The following is a 15,362-nucleotide window of genomic DNA, read 5'->3' on the forward strand; positions in this document are numbered from 1 at the left end:
CTAGCTGTGGGCCCCTTCCAGGGCGTGTGGTCAGTTCCCATGGACTCTGGGGTCTCTTGTCCTACTTGGCCTGTGCATCGCTGTGGTTTATAGTGTTTAGATGTGGTTTTAGGGTTTAGACGCACATCCTCTGCTGGCTCCGTGACCTTGAGCCGGTCTCTTAACCTCTAGCTCCAGTTTCCTCATCTGAAAAATGGCATCTCTCGTAGGGTTATTATTGGGAAATTAGGTAATATCATATGTAAAATGAAGAGCAGGATGACAGGCACTTGAAAGTACCCACCGGCACTGCTGTCACCGTCCGTGTCATCCCTGCTTCTACTCAGCACTCCTTGCTGCTTAGTTTTCAGGTCCACAGTCCCTTACGTGCTGTTCTCAAATCTAAAGTCTCTGAAAACTGATTTTTTTTTCCCCATTACTCATCTGGCAGCAAGACCTGACCTGAATTGACAGGCGGTGCCACGGCTGCAGAACTGCCCATGTCCATGACTAGGGGCCCCAGACCTCCCTGGGCTGTGGTGCGTGGGGAGGCCCTCCACTGCTTACAGGAGGAGTAACTTGCATTGGGGCAGCCCCTCACCCCACCGGGTGGGGTGGCTTGTGGGAGGGGCAGGGTCAGGGCACAGGGAGGTGAGGACACGTGGGCCAGTGGAGCTGGGTCTCCTTTCCTCTTTGGGGTTCAGAGCAAGTTGAGAGGGATGAAGATCCAGAGCCGCAGCGCTTCCTGACGTGGGTGCCTCACCACCAGAGGCTTCGCAGTTTCCTTGAATGCTGCAGGCTTTTGGGGAAAAAATCTGAGGGAAGGGATCCACTTGAGGTGTCAATACCAAAAGGTGTATGTGGGACCTTCGGGTCTGCACAGGGACCATGGCTCTGCAGGATAAGATGATGGGGGTCAAGGCTTGATTCTCGGAGAACCATGGACTGTTTCCCTTGCTGCTGTGGTTGTAAGTTTCTAAGCAGCCCCAGTAGTTTGGGGGTGGGGAGCTGTATGCATTGTGGGAGAGGGGGTCCCTGGAAGGAAGATCTTCTGCACTGTGGTACATCGTAACAACACTTCGGGGCCCAGGAGCTAGCGAGCGATGGGATTTTGTTTAGGGATCCACATATGACAAGCAATTAAAATGAAAAGCCTGAGATGGACTGAAGCTTGTTTAATTGGCTGAGATGGGCTTTAAGCTTTCGATGCCAATTAGATCAGATAGTTTTGGGGTGAGAGTGTGTCTCTCTGACGGAGGGATGAACCATTTTTCAGCAAACTCAGAAAGGTGCTTCAGGTGAGACACTCTCCCGACCATCCTGGTCCTGCCTACTTCTGATCCTGGGTGGACAGTGTCCCAGCGGCTGGTCTCTGATCCTGGTTTGCAAGAGGCTCTGGGGCTGGTGGCCAGGTTGTAAGGACCTCAGAGCAGGACGTGTGGCTGGCTTGTGCCCTGTTCATCATTTAGTACCACTTTCTGTTCATCTGCCTGTGTTTCCCTGAGTCACAGGGAGAAGTTCTCAGAAATCAGTTCCTTAGGGTTTACTGTCTCATTCTCTTGGGGTCTGGTTTATTGAGCACATGCTAGGTGCCAGCCATCTTGTCGAGGGACAGTGGTGACAAGACACCCTCCATAACTGCCTTTCTGAGTCCCTGTCTCAAAGGGAAGACCCATGAGAGAACAGACAGTTATGCTGTGACAGGGGCCCAGTGCAGGGCGGTCAGGAAGGGCTGCCAGGAGAAGGCAGTGTTTGAACTGGGTCCTGCAGCCTGAGCAGGCATTAGTCTAGTGGGGCGGGGAGGGGTGGGTGTCCCTGGCAGAGGGAACAGAGGCGGATTGTGTGGCCTCCCTGCGGAAGCACAGGTAGCCCGAGGAGCCTGGCCTGACGTGGGGCGGGGTGGGGGGGGCGCAGAAGGCTCTAGAGCCAGGTGTACTGCTCTCCAAAGCAGGGTGTCCCTGTCAGCTTCCCAGGGCTGCCATAGTGGAGCACCACAAACGGGGTGGCTTAACGTACGGATGCCAAGGGAGGAAGGGGTGTTGGTGGGATGACTTGGGAGATTGGGATTGACATATATACACTATTGATACTATGTATAAAATAGGCAATCAATGAGAACCTACCGTATAGCACAGGGAACTCTACTCAGGGTGACCTAGATGGGAAGGAAATCTAAAAAAGAGGGGATATATTTGTACATAAAGCTGATTTACTTGGCTGTACAGCAGAAACTAACACAACATTGTAAGGCAACTATACTCCAATGAAAATTTAAACAAACAAACAAAAATTTAAACAAACAAAAATTTAAACAAACCCAGAAAAACTGGGTGGTTTAAACAAACGTATTCTCTCACAGTTCTGGAGCCTAGAAGTCAGAAGTCAAGGTGTTGCAGGGCGGTGCTTTCTGTGACGGCTCTAGGCAAGGACCCTTCCTTGCCTCTTCCAGCTTCTGGCTTTTGCTGGCTTCCTTGACGTTTCTTGGCTTGTAGATGGCGGCATCCCTCCAGGCACATGGCCGTCTTCTCTCTGTGTCTTCACATAAGACTTCTCTGTGCTTGTGTCCAAATTTACCCCTTTCACAAGGACACCAGTCCTATTGGATTAGGGCCACCCTCGTGACCATATTTTAAAAGTTTCGTCTGTAAAGACCCAATTTCCAAGTAAGGTCACGTTCTGAGGTTGTGGGGTTAGGACTTCAACATATCTTTTGGGTGAACACACTTCAACCCATAACCCCCCGGACTCGGGGCCTGGCCGGCCCTGCGGGCCCCCATCTCACCAGTCCTGTGTGTGCTCCCACAGAACCGGGCCGTAGGTCGGCCCAAGGGGAAGCTGGGCCCTGCCTCTGCGGTGAAGTTGGCCGCCAACCGGACCACGGCGGGAGCTCGCCGGCGCCGGACGCGATGCCGCAAGTGCGAGGCCTGCCTGCGGACGGAGTGTGGAGAGTGCCATTTCTGCAAGGACATGAAGAAGTTCGGGGGCCCCGGGCGGATGAAGCAGAGCTGCATCATGCGGCAGTGCATCGCGGTGAGTGCCCCCAGGGGCGCCCCTCCCAGTGGCTGCGGTGCTTCTCCCCCGGGAGTGGAGGTGGCAGCCCTTCCTTGGCTCCTGAATGCAGGCCCCACCTGTGCCTCAGGCCAGTCTGTTCCTCTGCTCGTTGGTCTGTCCAGTCCCTCCGCTTGAAGAGAACGTGGCCGCAGCAGAAACCCCGGAGGGGTGCTCCCTCCTGGGAAGAAAGGGGAGACTAATGCTGTTTTCAGATTCCACACTGCAGGACTCTGGGGTCCTGCCATGTGCTCAGGCTCCCTTTCCTTCATAGTCTGCTGGTCTTATAACTCCTTCCTTCCCTAGATGACTGAGTACTTTGAAGTCTCTGCCATTAAAGATGTCAGGGCAGCCTGTCCTGTCTGTGACCCTGTTGCCAACATTTATGGTCCAGTTCATGATGGTTCTGGGCCCTCCCTTCCTTCCTGTCCTGCCTTCGAAGTCAGAGGTCTGGGTGGAAGGTCAGTGCCCCTCCTGAGGGGGCCGTCACAGAGAAGGAGGACTGATTTATGGTGTCCAGGAGGAGCTGGGCCGCTGGAAAGCTTGGCCTGCCCCTCCAGGCCATCTCGCCTGGCCTCCAGCCTTGCCCCAGGACAGGGCAGTGGTCTCAGGCTCTGGCAACTCAGCAAGGTCCTGGCTCTGCTCGTGTATCCCCCCTGCACACTCTCAGGCATTCTGCCTTCCTTGGGGCACGGCTCCAGGCCCCAGGGTCCTCCCTGAGGGAGCAGTGATCTCCGTGCTCCCACAGGAAAGCAGTCTCAGCAGGAGGGACAGGATCCTTGGCCCTGGGCAAGACCCTTACAGGCCCAGCCTGGCATCAGGCGAGGCTTCCTGCCTGGCTGCTGATGCCCCTCCAAGCTTGGGGCACCTTCCCCTTCTCCCTCCAACACATACTGCTTGTGTTTTCTTTATGTCTGTCTTTCTTTTTAAAATTGTGGTCCAAAACTTACACACTTTACCATCTTGACCATTTTTAAGTGTACAGTTCAGTGATATTACCTATATGCTCGTTGTTGTGCAAACTGATCTCTAGAACTTTTTCATCTTGCCAAATGGAAACTCTATATCCATTGAACAGCAACTCCTCCCCCAGCCCTGGGCAACCACCTTTCTACTTTCTGTTTCTAATTGTGACTACTTTGGACACCTCATGTAAGTGGATTCAGGCAGGATGTCTCCCTCTGTGAGCTTATTTCACTTAGCTTTAATGTTTTCAGGGTTCATCCACATTGTAGCATGTGTCAGGATTTCCTTCTTTTTAAAGGCTGAATAGCGTTCCCTTGTATGGATGTGCTGCATTTTCTTTATCTGTTTATCTGCTCATGGACATTTAAGTTGCTTCCACCTCTTGGCTATTGTGAATAATGCTGCAATGAACATGAGTGTGCCAGTATCTCTTTGAGATCCTGCTTTGCATTCTTTTGGATATATTGCTATATCCAAAAGCATATTGCTATATATATATATATATATATATATATATATATCAATCAGAAGTAGGATTATTGGATCATATGGTCATTTTGTTTTTAATTGAGTAATCTCCATACTGTTTCCCACAGTGGTTGCTCTATTTCACATTCCCACCAATAGTGCACAAGGGTTTCAGCTTTTCCACATCCTTGCCAACACTTGTTATTTTTTTCTTTTCTTTTTTTTTTTTTTTAAAGATGATGTTGGGGGTAGGAGTTTTAATTAATTAATTAATTTTTGCTGTTGGGTCTTCGTTTCTGTGCGAGGGCTTTCTCTAGTTGTGGCAAGCGGGGGCCACTCTTCATCGTGGTGCGCGGGCCTCTCTTGTTGCAGAGCACAGGCTCCAGACGTGCAGGCTCAGTAGTTGTGGCTCATGGGCCTAGTTGCTCCGCGGCATGTGGGATCCTCACAGACCAGGGCTCGAACCCTTGTCCCCTGCATTAGCAGACAGATTCTCAACCACTGCGCCACCAGGGACGTCCCTATTTTTTTCTTTTTTGATAGTGGCCATCCTAATGAGTGTGAGGTGATACCTCACTGTGGTTTTGATTTACATTTCTCTGATGATTAGTGATGTTGAGCATCTTTTCATGTGATTGTTGGTCATTTGTAGGCCTTCTTTGTACAAAGGTCTGTTGAAGTCCTTTGCCTATTTTAAAATTGGATTGTTTGTATTTTGTTGTTGAGTTATAGAATTCTTCATATATTCTGGATATTAACCCCTTATCAGATAACATGGTTTGTAAATATTTTCTCTCATTATGTACGTTGCCTTTTCACTCTCTTGTTTCCTTTGCTGTGTAGACGTTTTGCAGTTTCGTTGCTTGTGTTTTTGTCACCTGTACCAGGTCATTTGAATGGATTTCAGGGAGTTTGAGCGCCCCCTTGAAATTAAATACAGATTTTTATATGTGTGCCTGTGTGTATGTGCATTTTTCTGGAGTGAGGGTCCATGACTTATTGCATTCTGTCATGGTTTAAGAGAAGTTGTCCATAGGGACTCTGGGTTTTGAGAACAGTGTCACCTAAAACTTGGCATGTTAGCAGTGCCCCAGGACCCTCTCTTCCTCTTATTTTTTTTTTTTAATTAATATTTTTGGCTGTGTTGGGTCTTCATTGCTGCGCATGGGCTTTCTCTAGTTGTGGCGAGCAGGGTCTACTCTGTTATGGTGGGTGGGCTTCTCATTGCGGTGGCTTCTCTTGTTGCGGAGCACGGTCTCTAGAGCACAGGCTCAGTAGTTGTGGCACCCGAGCTTAGTTGCTCCACCGCATGTGGGATCTTTCTGGACCAGGGCTTGAACCCATGTCCCCTGCATTGGCAGGCGAATTCTTAACCACTGCGCCACCAGGGAAGTCCCCGTCTCTTCCTCTTTAGCCATACTTTCTCTTTCACCCTCACCTTCCCTCCAGTGACCCAGGTCCAGTTACAGGAAGCTGTCTCTGCTGTCACCTGTTCTTTGCAGCCCTGGTGTCTGGCCCAGTGCCTGACACAGGGATTGTCGGTTGAAGGAAACCTCACTTTTGTGTGTGTCTTCCTCTCCAACCTGGGACTGATGGCAAATGCAACCTTAGCCCGACCCTCACTTGAGGTCCTTGCTCTTCTTCCAGGCTTCGCACTTTGTTGGGGCACTTCCTGCCATGTTCTACCCACCTCTGACCCAGGCAGGCCCACCTCTACTACTCTTCCAGGCCCTTTTTCCTGATGAGTGAGTCTCTCTCTTCCCATGGCAGAGGCTTCCTCCACAGACTTTATCCCTTCCCACTGCCCAGCACCCTCTCCCTGTAGCCCTGGCTGGGTTTCCCCTCCTGCAGTAACTTTGCAGAGACTGGTTCTGTCTCTCCTCACCTACTTCAGAGTCTGAACGAATGATGACTCTTTTGCCTTCAGTGTTCTATCCATTTTACAGACTTTTCCAGTTATTGGTGGAGTGTATATCCCAGCTTATTTGAAGCTATTCTAACTCAGTTTAATAAAAATTGGTTGTGTGTTTCTTCTGGATCCCAAGTACTGGTAGGTGGACGTTTATAAGGAGGAGAGAGTGAGAGCTTGTCCGCAGGGGTTTATAGTCTAATACATCAGCGCTCAAACTTTGTGGTCTTGGGACCCCTTTGCTCTCTTAAAAGTTATGAAAACCCCAAAGAGCTTTCATTTATGTGGGTTATTTATTTATTAATATTACTGTAATAAAAAATTTTAAATATTTTGAATTCATTTAAAAATTATAAGAAACCCACTACATGTTAACATAAATAACATTTTTAGGAGAAATAACATCTTCCGAAACAAAAATGATTAGTAGGAAAAATAGCATTGTTATATGTTTTTGTAAATCTTTTTTATGCCAGGTTCAGTAGAAAAGACCTAGATTTTCATATATGCTTCTATATTCATTCTGTGATGTTGTTTTGGAGGCACTATATGAGGAAAACCTGGCCTCATAAATATGTAGTTGAAAAAGGGAGGAGTCTTTTTTGGTGGGTGGGTCTGCGCTGCTCAGCTTATGACTGTGAAAGCGTGGAGTCCGAACCGCTGGAAACCGCTGGACTGCCAGGGAATTCCTGGGAGGAGTCTTTTTTTGTTTGTTTGTTTGTTTGTTTTATTGTTTTTTGTGGTATGCGGGCCTCTCACTGCTGTGGCCTCTCTCGTTGCGGGGCACAGGCTCCGGACACGCAGGCTCAGCGGCCATGGCTCACGGGCCCAGCCGCTCCGCGGCACGTGGGATCCTCCCGGGCCAGGGCACGAACCCGTGTCCCCTGCATCGACAGGCGGACTCTCAACCACTGCGCCACCAGGGAAGCCCATGGGAGGAGTCTTTTAATAGCCTTTTCAGATAATCGTGGATATACTTCTCATCCACCACCAGAGCTCAACAGGTGGCAAGTGCTTAAAGGTTAGTTGCAATGTGGAATCTGAATCTGTATCAGTGAACTTTTCCTACTGTTACATTAAAATTCATTAGTCGTTCTTGCCCCTCATTTGCTTATGCCTAATGTTATAACATCAGATATTGGTCATTTGGAAAACACTGGCTCACTGAGTTTTACAGATTTTCCAAATAGGGGTACATAGTGTTATACAGTGTTTAAAAAAAAACACACATTTGTTAACACCAGCACCAGTGTCCTCAGAAAAGTCTTTAAGTATCAGGAAACTGTCTAGTTCACAGTGGCTGATGTAAGTTTTCCAAAATTCTGATTTTTGTTTGAAAATTCAAATTTCATCATCTGCAACAAATGTTTTAAGTGATATTTCTGAAAGTGACAGACTTACTTATTTCATCTTTGAGAAGATGTGCCAATACCCTTTTTTTTTTTTTTTTTAAATAATCAGTCATTCTTTCAAGTAAAATGGTGTTCTATGGAGAAAGTGACCAGTTCAGTTCACGGCTTGATCACAAGAGCTTTTCCTTTTGATAGCCGTCATCCTTTGGTGTTCAGCTGAAGTAGTTGATGCATACTTCCTATTTTGTCACGCAGAATATTAAAAGAATGTGTACTCAGAGGTCAGAGTTTTAATAAAATTAATTATTCTTACTGCTTTATCAAAGATATCCTTAAATGAAACTGGTGAGCTTTTTAAGGAGCATGTGGCCAGGAACGGCCCAGCGACTGCCTGGGCACATTGGAGCCTCTGCCCTGACAGGTGCCAGCAGTCTCACCCATCAGTGCAAGTGTCAACACAGTGAAAAAGGCAGATGATGTCTTAGTGGTATTCTGAAGATAGTTTGACCTCCCTGTAAAGTCTTGAGGACCCGGAGTTCTTAGACTGTGCTTTGATAGCCGCTGGAGAGATGCGGCCTCAGCCCCTACAGATCTGGGCTTGGTTCATGCCCCACCTCCTCCTGCAGGTCTTTTCTCAGAGGTCAGGCTGTCCCTGACCTCTGCGTTTCAGATTAGCCCTCCTTTCTCCCACCTCACTGCTGACCTGGCCCTCCTTGCTTTATTTTTCTCCATTTCCCTTGTCACCATCTAACAGACTCTTCTTCATTTTGCTCACCTCCCTCCACTAAAATGTAAGCTCAGGATGGCAGAGACTTTTATCTGTCTGGTTTAGTGCTATAGCCAGCACTTGGAGTGGTACCTGGCACGTGGAGGTAGTAGCCAGATAAGAATTTGAATGAATGAATGAATGATGGGCAGTGCCTGGGCTGGTTCTCCCCCAGCTCCTGGAAGGCCCGAGGCGAGTACCTCATTGCCTTTGATGTGTTTCCCATGGGGTCCCGGCCGTGCTGACCCCTGTGTGTTCTCCCCGCTCTTCAGCCAGTGCTGCCCCACACCGCCGTGTGTCTAGTGTGTGGCGAGGCAGGAAAAGAGGACACAGTGGAAGAGGAAGAAGGCAAGTTTAACCTCATGCTCATGGAGTGCTCCATCTGCAACGAAATCATCCACCCTGGATGCCTTAAGGTGAGCAGCCTCGGGGGCATCTGGCTGTGCCGCCTGGCGCCTCACCCTGGGCCTCTGGTGGTACTGATGCTGCAGGGGTTTGGGGGGTGGAGGGGAGTGAGACTAGGTTCCCTCCCTGGAGGACTCTGAGTCTGGGGGATTCTCTGTGTCCGATGATAAGCTGAGGGCGAGAAGGTTCTGGCGTCGCTCAGACCTTGCACCCATGTCTTTGAGGGAGTGAAGACACACACAGACACACACATTCCACCTCCCGGGACCTCAGAACCACAGAGAGTTCCCAGAGTCTTGCACCTGGGCCAGAGGGAGAGAGTGGGTAGTTGGGCTGCTCTCAGGCTTCTGGGAAAAAAGGCCTGGGCCAGGGGAGGGCAGGTCCTGTAACAACAGGTGGTTGCATTCCTGTCCCATGTGCCAGGAACCTGTTCCCTTGGTGTGCCCAGGGCAGGACTGCCTCCTGGGGACCATCGTGCTGTGCCTGCCTGTCTTGGGCAGCAGGTTCCACCTTTGAAAGGAAGAGACTGCTCTGGGCTGACACATACCTCATACCTCTGCCTCAAGAGAATGTCAGCCTACTTGGCACCTCCCATCAGCCCAGCTCTATCTGTGTTCAGAGAGATGAGAGTGGGCCTGCCCCAAAGGGTGCTTCAGCTCTGAGGTGTCCGTCCCCTTTCCCTCGGTGCTGGTAGTGGGGTTTGTCGTGACACTCCCCTCTCCCCAGCACACACACCTCCCCCTCTGAAAAGGGGTGCTATGCTTTTCCCCTGGCCCCTGGTTACTTCTCTCTCTCCCGGATCAGAAGCTCCAGGGAAAGCACATCTCACTTGCTGATAACCACGCACCCAGTTCGGTGCTGTTAAATGACTGAATGGTTTGTGGGTCCTTGCTGGGTGCCAGGCCCTGAGCTAATTGCTTTCACTAGGTTAACTCATTGAATTCTCACATAACTCCAGTGAGATAGGCACACTCCATTTTATGGCTGAGGGCACTGGCCCACAGAGATGGAGTGATTTGCCCAGGGTCATTGAGCTAGGAAGAGGCACTATCAGGATTTGAACCCTGACCTGAATGCAGAGCCACCCATCTTAACCACTCTTGTTTTCTCTTGGCCAGAGGTGGTATGGAAATGGCTTTTGGGAGGGGGTGTTGATGCTTTTGGAGGAGCTGGCCCTGTCCACCCCCTCCCTGCTTGCTGACTGGTGTGTGTCCCTCCCAGATTAAGGAGTCAGAGGGCGTGGTCAACGATGAGCTTCCAAACTGCTGGGAGTGTCCAAAGTGTAACCACGCCGGCAAGACCGGGAAAGTGAGTGCCGGGCTCCAAGTCCCAGGGGTCAGCCCGGGAGGGGGTAGACCTTGGCCTTGCCAGACCCAGCCTGTCTCCCCGCCCATGGTGATGTCGGCTTGAGGGGTACCGCGGACTCGGGGGCAAGGGCACGTCCAAAGATATACAGTTCGTGTGTTCCTTCTCTGTTTTTGGCCTACAAGCAAAAGCGTGGCCCTGGCTTTAAGTATGCCTCAAACCTGCCCGGCTCCCTGCTCAAGGAGCAGAAGATGAACCGGGACAGCAAGGAGGGGCAGGAGCCTGCCAAGCGGAGGAGTGAGTGTGAAGAGGCGCCCCGGCGCAGGCCAGACGAGCACCCCAAGAAGGTGCCCCCTGACGGCATCCTGCGCCGAAAGTCAGACGATGTGCACCTGAGGAGGAAGCGGAAATACGAGAAGCCCCAGGAGCTGAGTGGACGCAAGCGAGTACGACCGGGAGGGACGGGCAGCGAGGGGTGGCCTGGCTGGTCCCGGGTGCAGGGGCGCGTGGGCGGGGGCGGGGATGGGCAGCGGGGAGAGCCGAAGTCACGGAAGTCCTGAGAGCCCGGCCCGAGAGAAAGGAGGGGAAAACCAGCGAGTCACTCCTCTTCCCACCCCTTTAGGCCTCGACGCTTCAAACGTCCCCCGGTTCCTCCTCTCACCTCTCGCCGAGGCCCCCTCTAGGCAGCAGCCTCAGCCCCTGGTGGAGATCCAGTCTCACTTACTTCCAGCAGCAGGTGCTCCCACGTCGCCCCGCCCTCCCCAGGCCCCGGGGACTCGCGAGTCCCGGGCCGCCCCCGCCCCACTGGTCCTCGAACCCAGTGCCGCAGACCTCCAAGGCACCTGTTCACCGTAGCTTCCCAGGCCTCAGCCCCGAGGCTCTGGCTCGTGGTTCCGGCGTGGGGCCTGGGAAGCTGAAGCTGCCGCGGGGAAGCCCTGTGGATCTGGGGAACCTCGGAGGATCCTGGCGGCCCCTCTTCGCCCACCGGCCCTTCCAGCATCAGCCACGAGGTGGCGCCTGGTTGTCTTCTCCTCGTTCTAGCCATTAAGGCTCGGCCGGGAATCCTGCAGACCCTGCCTCTGGGACAGGCTCCCTGAGCCAAGTCCGACGTGAATGGGCGACTGCATATCTCTGGGTCTGTCCAGGGGTGGGAGGTCAGTTGGGTGGGGACAGCTCTATCACTCTCCGCCAGTTCCAGCTTCTTCCTTAAAACCAGCAGGCAGGGCCCACCCGTCTGTCAGAGCAGAGAAGATGGGATTTGTTGGGAAGGTGACCCTCCAGCCTCTGTTGGTGGGGCTGGGTGTAGAGGGGACCAAATCCCATGAACGCTGGGAGCAAGCTCTGCATCCTTTCTTTTCTGTGACAGCTAAAACCCGGCAAAGAAGATAAGCTTTTCAGGAAAAAGGTACCATCTTCCGCCCTCGCCCCAGGCCTGCTCCTGGGGCAATGGGTCCTGGGGTGGAGGGTGGGAGGCCTGGGTGGGCGCAGCCCCGGGTCTAGGGGCTCATCCCCCCACGCTCCCCCTCCTCCCTCAGCGGCGGTCCTGGAAGAACGCTGAGGACCGAATGGCTCTGGCCAACAAGCCTCTCAGGCGCTTCAAGCAGGAGCCAGAGGATGACTTGCCCGAGGCGCCCCCCAAGACAAGGGAGAGCGACCACTCCCGCTCCAGCTCCCCCACCGCCGGCCCCAGCACGGAGGGGGCGGAGGGCCCCGAGGAGAAGAGGAAGGTGAAGATGCGCCGGAAGCGGCGACTCCCCAACAAGGAGCTGAGCAAGGAGCTGAGCAAGGAGCTCAACCAGGAGATCCAGAAGACGGAGAGCAGCCTGGCCCACGAGAACCACCAGCCCATCAAGTCGGAGCCTGAGAGCGAGAACGAGGAGCCCAAGCGGCCCCTGGGCCTCTGTGAGCGCCCTCACCGCTTCAGCAAGGGGCCCAACGGCACCCCCCGGGAGCTGCGGCACCAGCTGGGGCCCGGCCTGCGCAGCCCGCCCCGAGTCATCTCCCGGCCCCCTCCCTCCGTGTCCCCGCCCAAGTGCATCCAGATGGAGCGACATGTGATCCGGCCGCCCCCCATCAGCCCCCCGCCCGACTCGCTGCCCCTGGATGATGGGGCGGCCCACGTTATGCACAGGGAGGTGTGGATGGCCGTCTTCAGCTACCTCAGCCACCAAGACCTGTGTGTCTGCATGCGGGTCTGCAGGACCTGGAACCGCTGGTGAGGGGCACCGGCTGAGTTTGGATGGGGGCACCAGGGGGTCAGGCTGAGGCTTAGACTAGGCCAGGGATGGCGCGTGCGTCCCCACTGGAGTCACTCGTGATGCTCTTTCTTTCTAAGCCCCGTCCAGCTTAAATATCCTCCTCAAAGAGGTCTAGCAGCTACAGTCAGTGTGGTCTTGTCAAAAGAGGTGAACCCTATTTGCTTTCCTGATTTAGCTTCTTGGAAGATGAACTGAGGACCAGGGGGAGCCCTTGTCCTTAAAGAGCTAGCCCAGGTCACGAGTGCCGCGCCAGTTCCTCATCTTAATCCCTGCTTTGATAGTTCCCAGCTGGAACGGTCTCTGACCTTGGCCAAGTTACTTACCTTCATCTGTGAACAGGCATGATGCAGGGTTGTTTTGAGATATGGCCTGTGGAGGGTGTAATTAAACCCCCAGTAAATACTTTACAGCTTCTGGTACTTTCCATGGGGGTGGGGGGGAAGGGCTGTGACAATCAGAGCAGAGGCTCTCAGGTGCCAACGAGACGGAAACTAAACAGAAGGGTCCAGGGGACGAAGTTAAGGAGCCTCCCCCTGGGCTTGGTAGGTGGGGGACTGACCACAGCTATGCATGGGGCTCCCCAAGAGAGCTCCCAACTCTGACGTTGCCCCCTCTGCTGGGCCTGGCCCCCAGGTGCTGTGATAAGCGGTTATGGACCCGCATCGACCTGAACCACTGCAAGTCCATCACACCCCTGATGCTGAGCGGCATCATCCGGCGACAGCCTGTCTCCCTGGACCTCAGCTGGACCAATATCTCCAAGAAACAGCTGAGCTGGCTCATCAACCGCTTGCCTGGTGAGCACTGGGCCAGGGGCCCTCAATGTGCAGTAGCAGGGGCTGGGGTGTATCACCTGACCTGCCACCCCCTCTCTGTCCCCCGCCAGGGCTCCGAGACCTGGTGCTGTCAGGCTGCTCATGGATCGCAGTCTCAGCCCTCTGTAGCTCCAGTTGTCCGCTGCTCCGGACCCTGGATGTCCAGTGGGTAGAAGGACTAAAGGACGCCCAGATGCGGGATCTCCTGTCCCCGCCTACAGATAACAGGCCAGGTGAGTGTCCGGGACAGGGGTGTACCCAAGGCATGGTCACAAGAAGGTGGTATGACCAAGCTGTGCCGTTGGATCTGGTTTTCACCACAGACCCCATCTGGTACTCATGTCTTCAAGCCTTTTCTGGTTTCAGCCCCTCTCGACGCAGAGCTGAGTCCCAGCTGCTGTTCTCAGTCAGCTTTGGGTACAAGAGGGGACCCGTGAGAGGGCAGAGGCTCCCAGAATGCCACTTTGGGAACTCTGTGCATCTCACTGCTTCTATGTTAATTTGTCCTTCGTTGGCTTTAAGCCTCAGGCATCGGGGTCAGTGTGGCCGGACAGGGCCTCACGGGATGAAGCCCTCCTAGGTCGGGTTGCAGGACTCACTGCTCCCCACCAGTACCTTAAATGAGGAATCTGTGGTGACCCAGAGATGCTGTGCTGTCTGTACTCCAATTGGCTGAGCACTGTTGGGTGGAATGCAGGCTCTCTGTTTCTAGGTCTTCTGACTTTTAAAGAATCTACAAGGGTAAAACTTGATGTGGAATATTCCGATTTTTAAATGTTGGAACCAGTTTTGATCTTTTGGGGGAGACACTCAATGGCTAAATGAGACCCAGGTGTTCCACCTGGCTGGTAGGCCTTGTAAAGTGTCATGTCAGGGTGACATGTTGCCTCTCTGTCCTGCCCCCTCAGGTCAGATGGACAATCGGAGTAAGCTCCGGAACATTGTGGAGCTGCGTCTGGCCGGTCTGGACATCACAGACGCCTCCCTGCGGCTTATCATTCGCCACATGCCCCTGCTCTCCAAGCTCCACCTTAGTTACTGTAACCATGTGACTGACCAGTCCATCAACCTGCTCACCGCTGTGGGCACCACCACCCGAGACTCCTTAACCGAAATCAACCTGTCAGGTCAGTGAGGGGCACCCATCGGGGTCTGCCCAGGACCCCGGGGGACAGGCTGGGCATTCTTCATTCGAAAGGAAATACTTGTGGGCCTGTTGCTATAGGGTCACAGTGTTAGACGCTACGACACACCAGTGAACAAGACAGACCCACGGCCTAGTCTAGAGGGGAAACACACATTAAACAAATAAGCGTTATTAGATTTTAAATAATTGCTCCAAAAAATAGTGCTAGTAGCAGTGAGCGCACATGAGCACATAGCAGTGGGTCTTGACCCAAAATATGGGCTAGAAAAGCTTCCCTTGGGTGCTGTGGACGACCTGGCGCCTGGCAGCAGGGGGTGTGGGAGAGTAGCCGGCAGTGAGGCCAGGCTGGGCCAATGGAGTAATAAGCAGCTTGATTTCTGCCATGGTGGTTGTCGCTTATGTGTCCCCCTCCTGACCCTGCTATCAACGGGCCTGTTGTTGACAAGAAAAAAACCCCACAGTGGAGTCCTCACTCCCCCCACTTACTGATGGGGCTGGAGTTGGTTCCTAAGGACTTGGGGCACAACCAACGGGGAGGTGGACAGAGGCAACGCTGCCTGTTCTTAGCCCAGTTAACCCAGTTCTCATCTCATCGCTCAGGATGGTCAGATTGGGCGTGTAAGATTTGGACCAGACCAAAAAAAAAAAGGAGAAAAGAAACTTTTTTCTTCTAGAAATTACCAAGTAATAAATGATACCCTCACCTCATTTAAATTACATTTTGACACAGTCCAATCTGATGTCTGGCTTGGTCAGGATTCACATATTGTTTAGCTGTTTCCCTCTCTCCATCCCACATTCATGCCTGAGAAACGCCTTCCTGTTACCAGTACCACATCCGCGTGGGAGCTGATGCTGTACCTTAGTGCCTAGGGAGCCCACCCTCCTCCTTGGGGAGTATTGGTGGCGAGGTGAGGGGGGAGGGGGGGTGTTGCATTCCATGG

At 52.9% G+C, this 15,362-nt stretch overlaps 1 protein-coding gene across 3 annotated transcripts in view; it reads left to right on the forward strand.

Moving 5' to 3' along the window:
* KDM2B (lysine demethylase 2B) overlaps positions 1–15,362 on the forward strand; it is a 120,918-nt gene that overhangs the window by 99,505 nt on the left and 6,051 nt on the right. For all 3 annotated transcript variants that reach the window (XM_082668398.1, XM_082668397.1, XM_082668399.1), the window contains 10 exons: positions 2,785–3,009; positions 8,761–8,904; positions 10,115–10,201; positions 10,384–10,644; positions 10,821–10,934; positions 11,565–11,603; positions 11,734–12,413; positions 13,090–13,253; positions 13,343–13,504; positions 14,180–14,398. In XM_082668398.1, coding sequence (XP_082524524.1) covers positions 2,785–3,009; positions 8,761–8,904; positions 10,115–10,201; positions 10,384–10,644; positions 10,821–10,934; positions 11,565–11,603; positions 11,734–12,413; positions 13,090–13,253; positions 13,343–13,504; positions 14,180–14,398 — 2,095 coding nt within the window. The remainder of the gene's footprint in view (positions 1–2,784; positions 3,010–8,760; positions 8,905–10,114; positions 10,202–10,383; positions 10,645–10,820; positions 10,935–11,564; positions 11,604–11,733; positions 12,414–13,089; positions 13,254–13,342; positions 13,505–14,179; positions 14,399–15,362) is intronic.

Source organism: Grampus griseus (genome assembly GCF_964374135.1).
Source record: "Grampus griseus genome assembly, chromosome: 12".
NCBI lineage: Eukaryota > Metazoa > Chordata > Mammalia > Artiodactyla > Delphinidae > Grampus > Grampus griseus.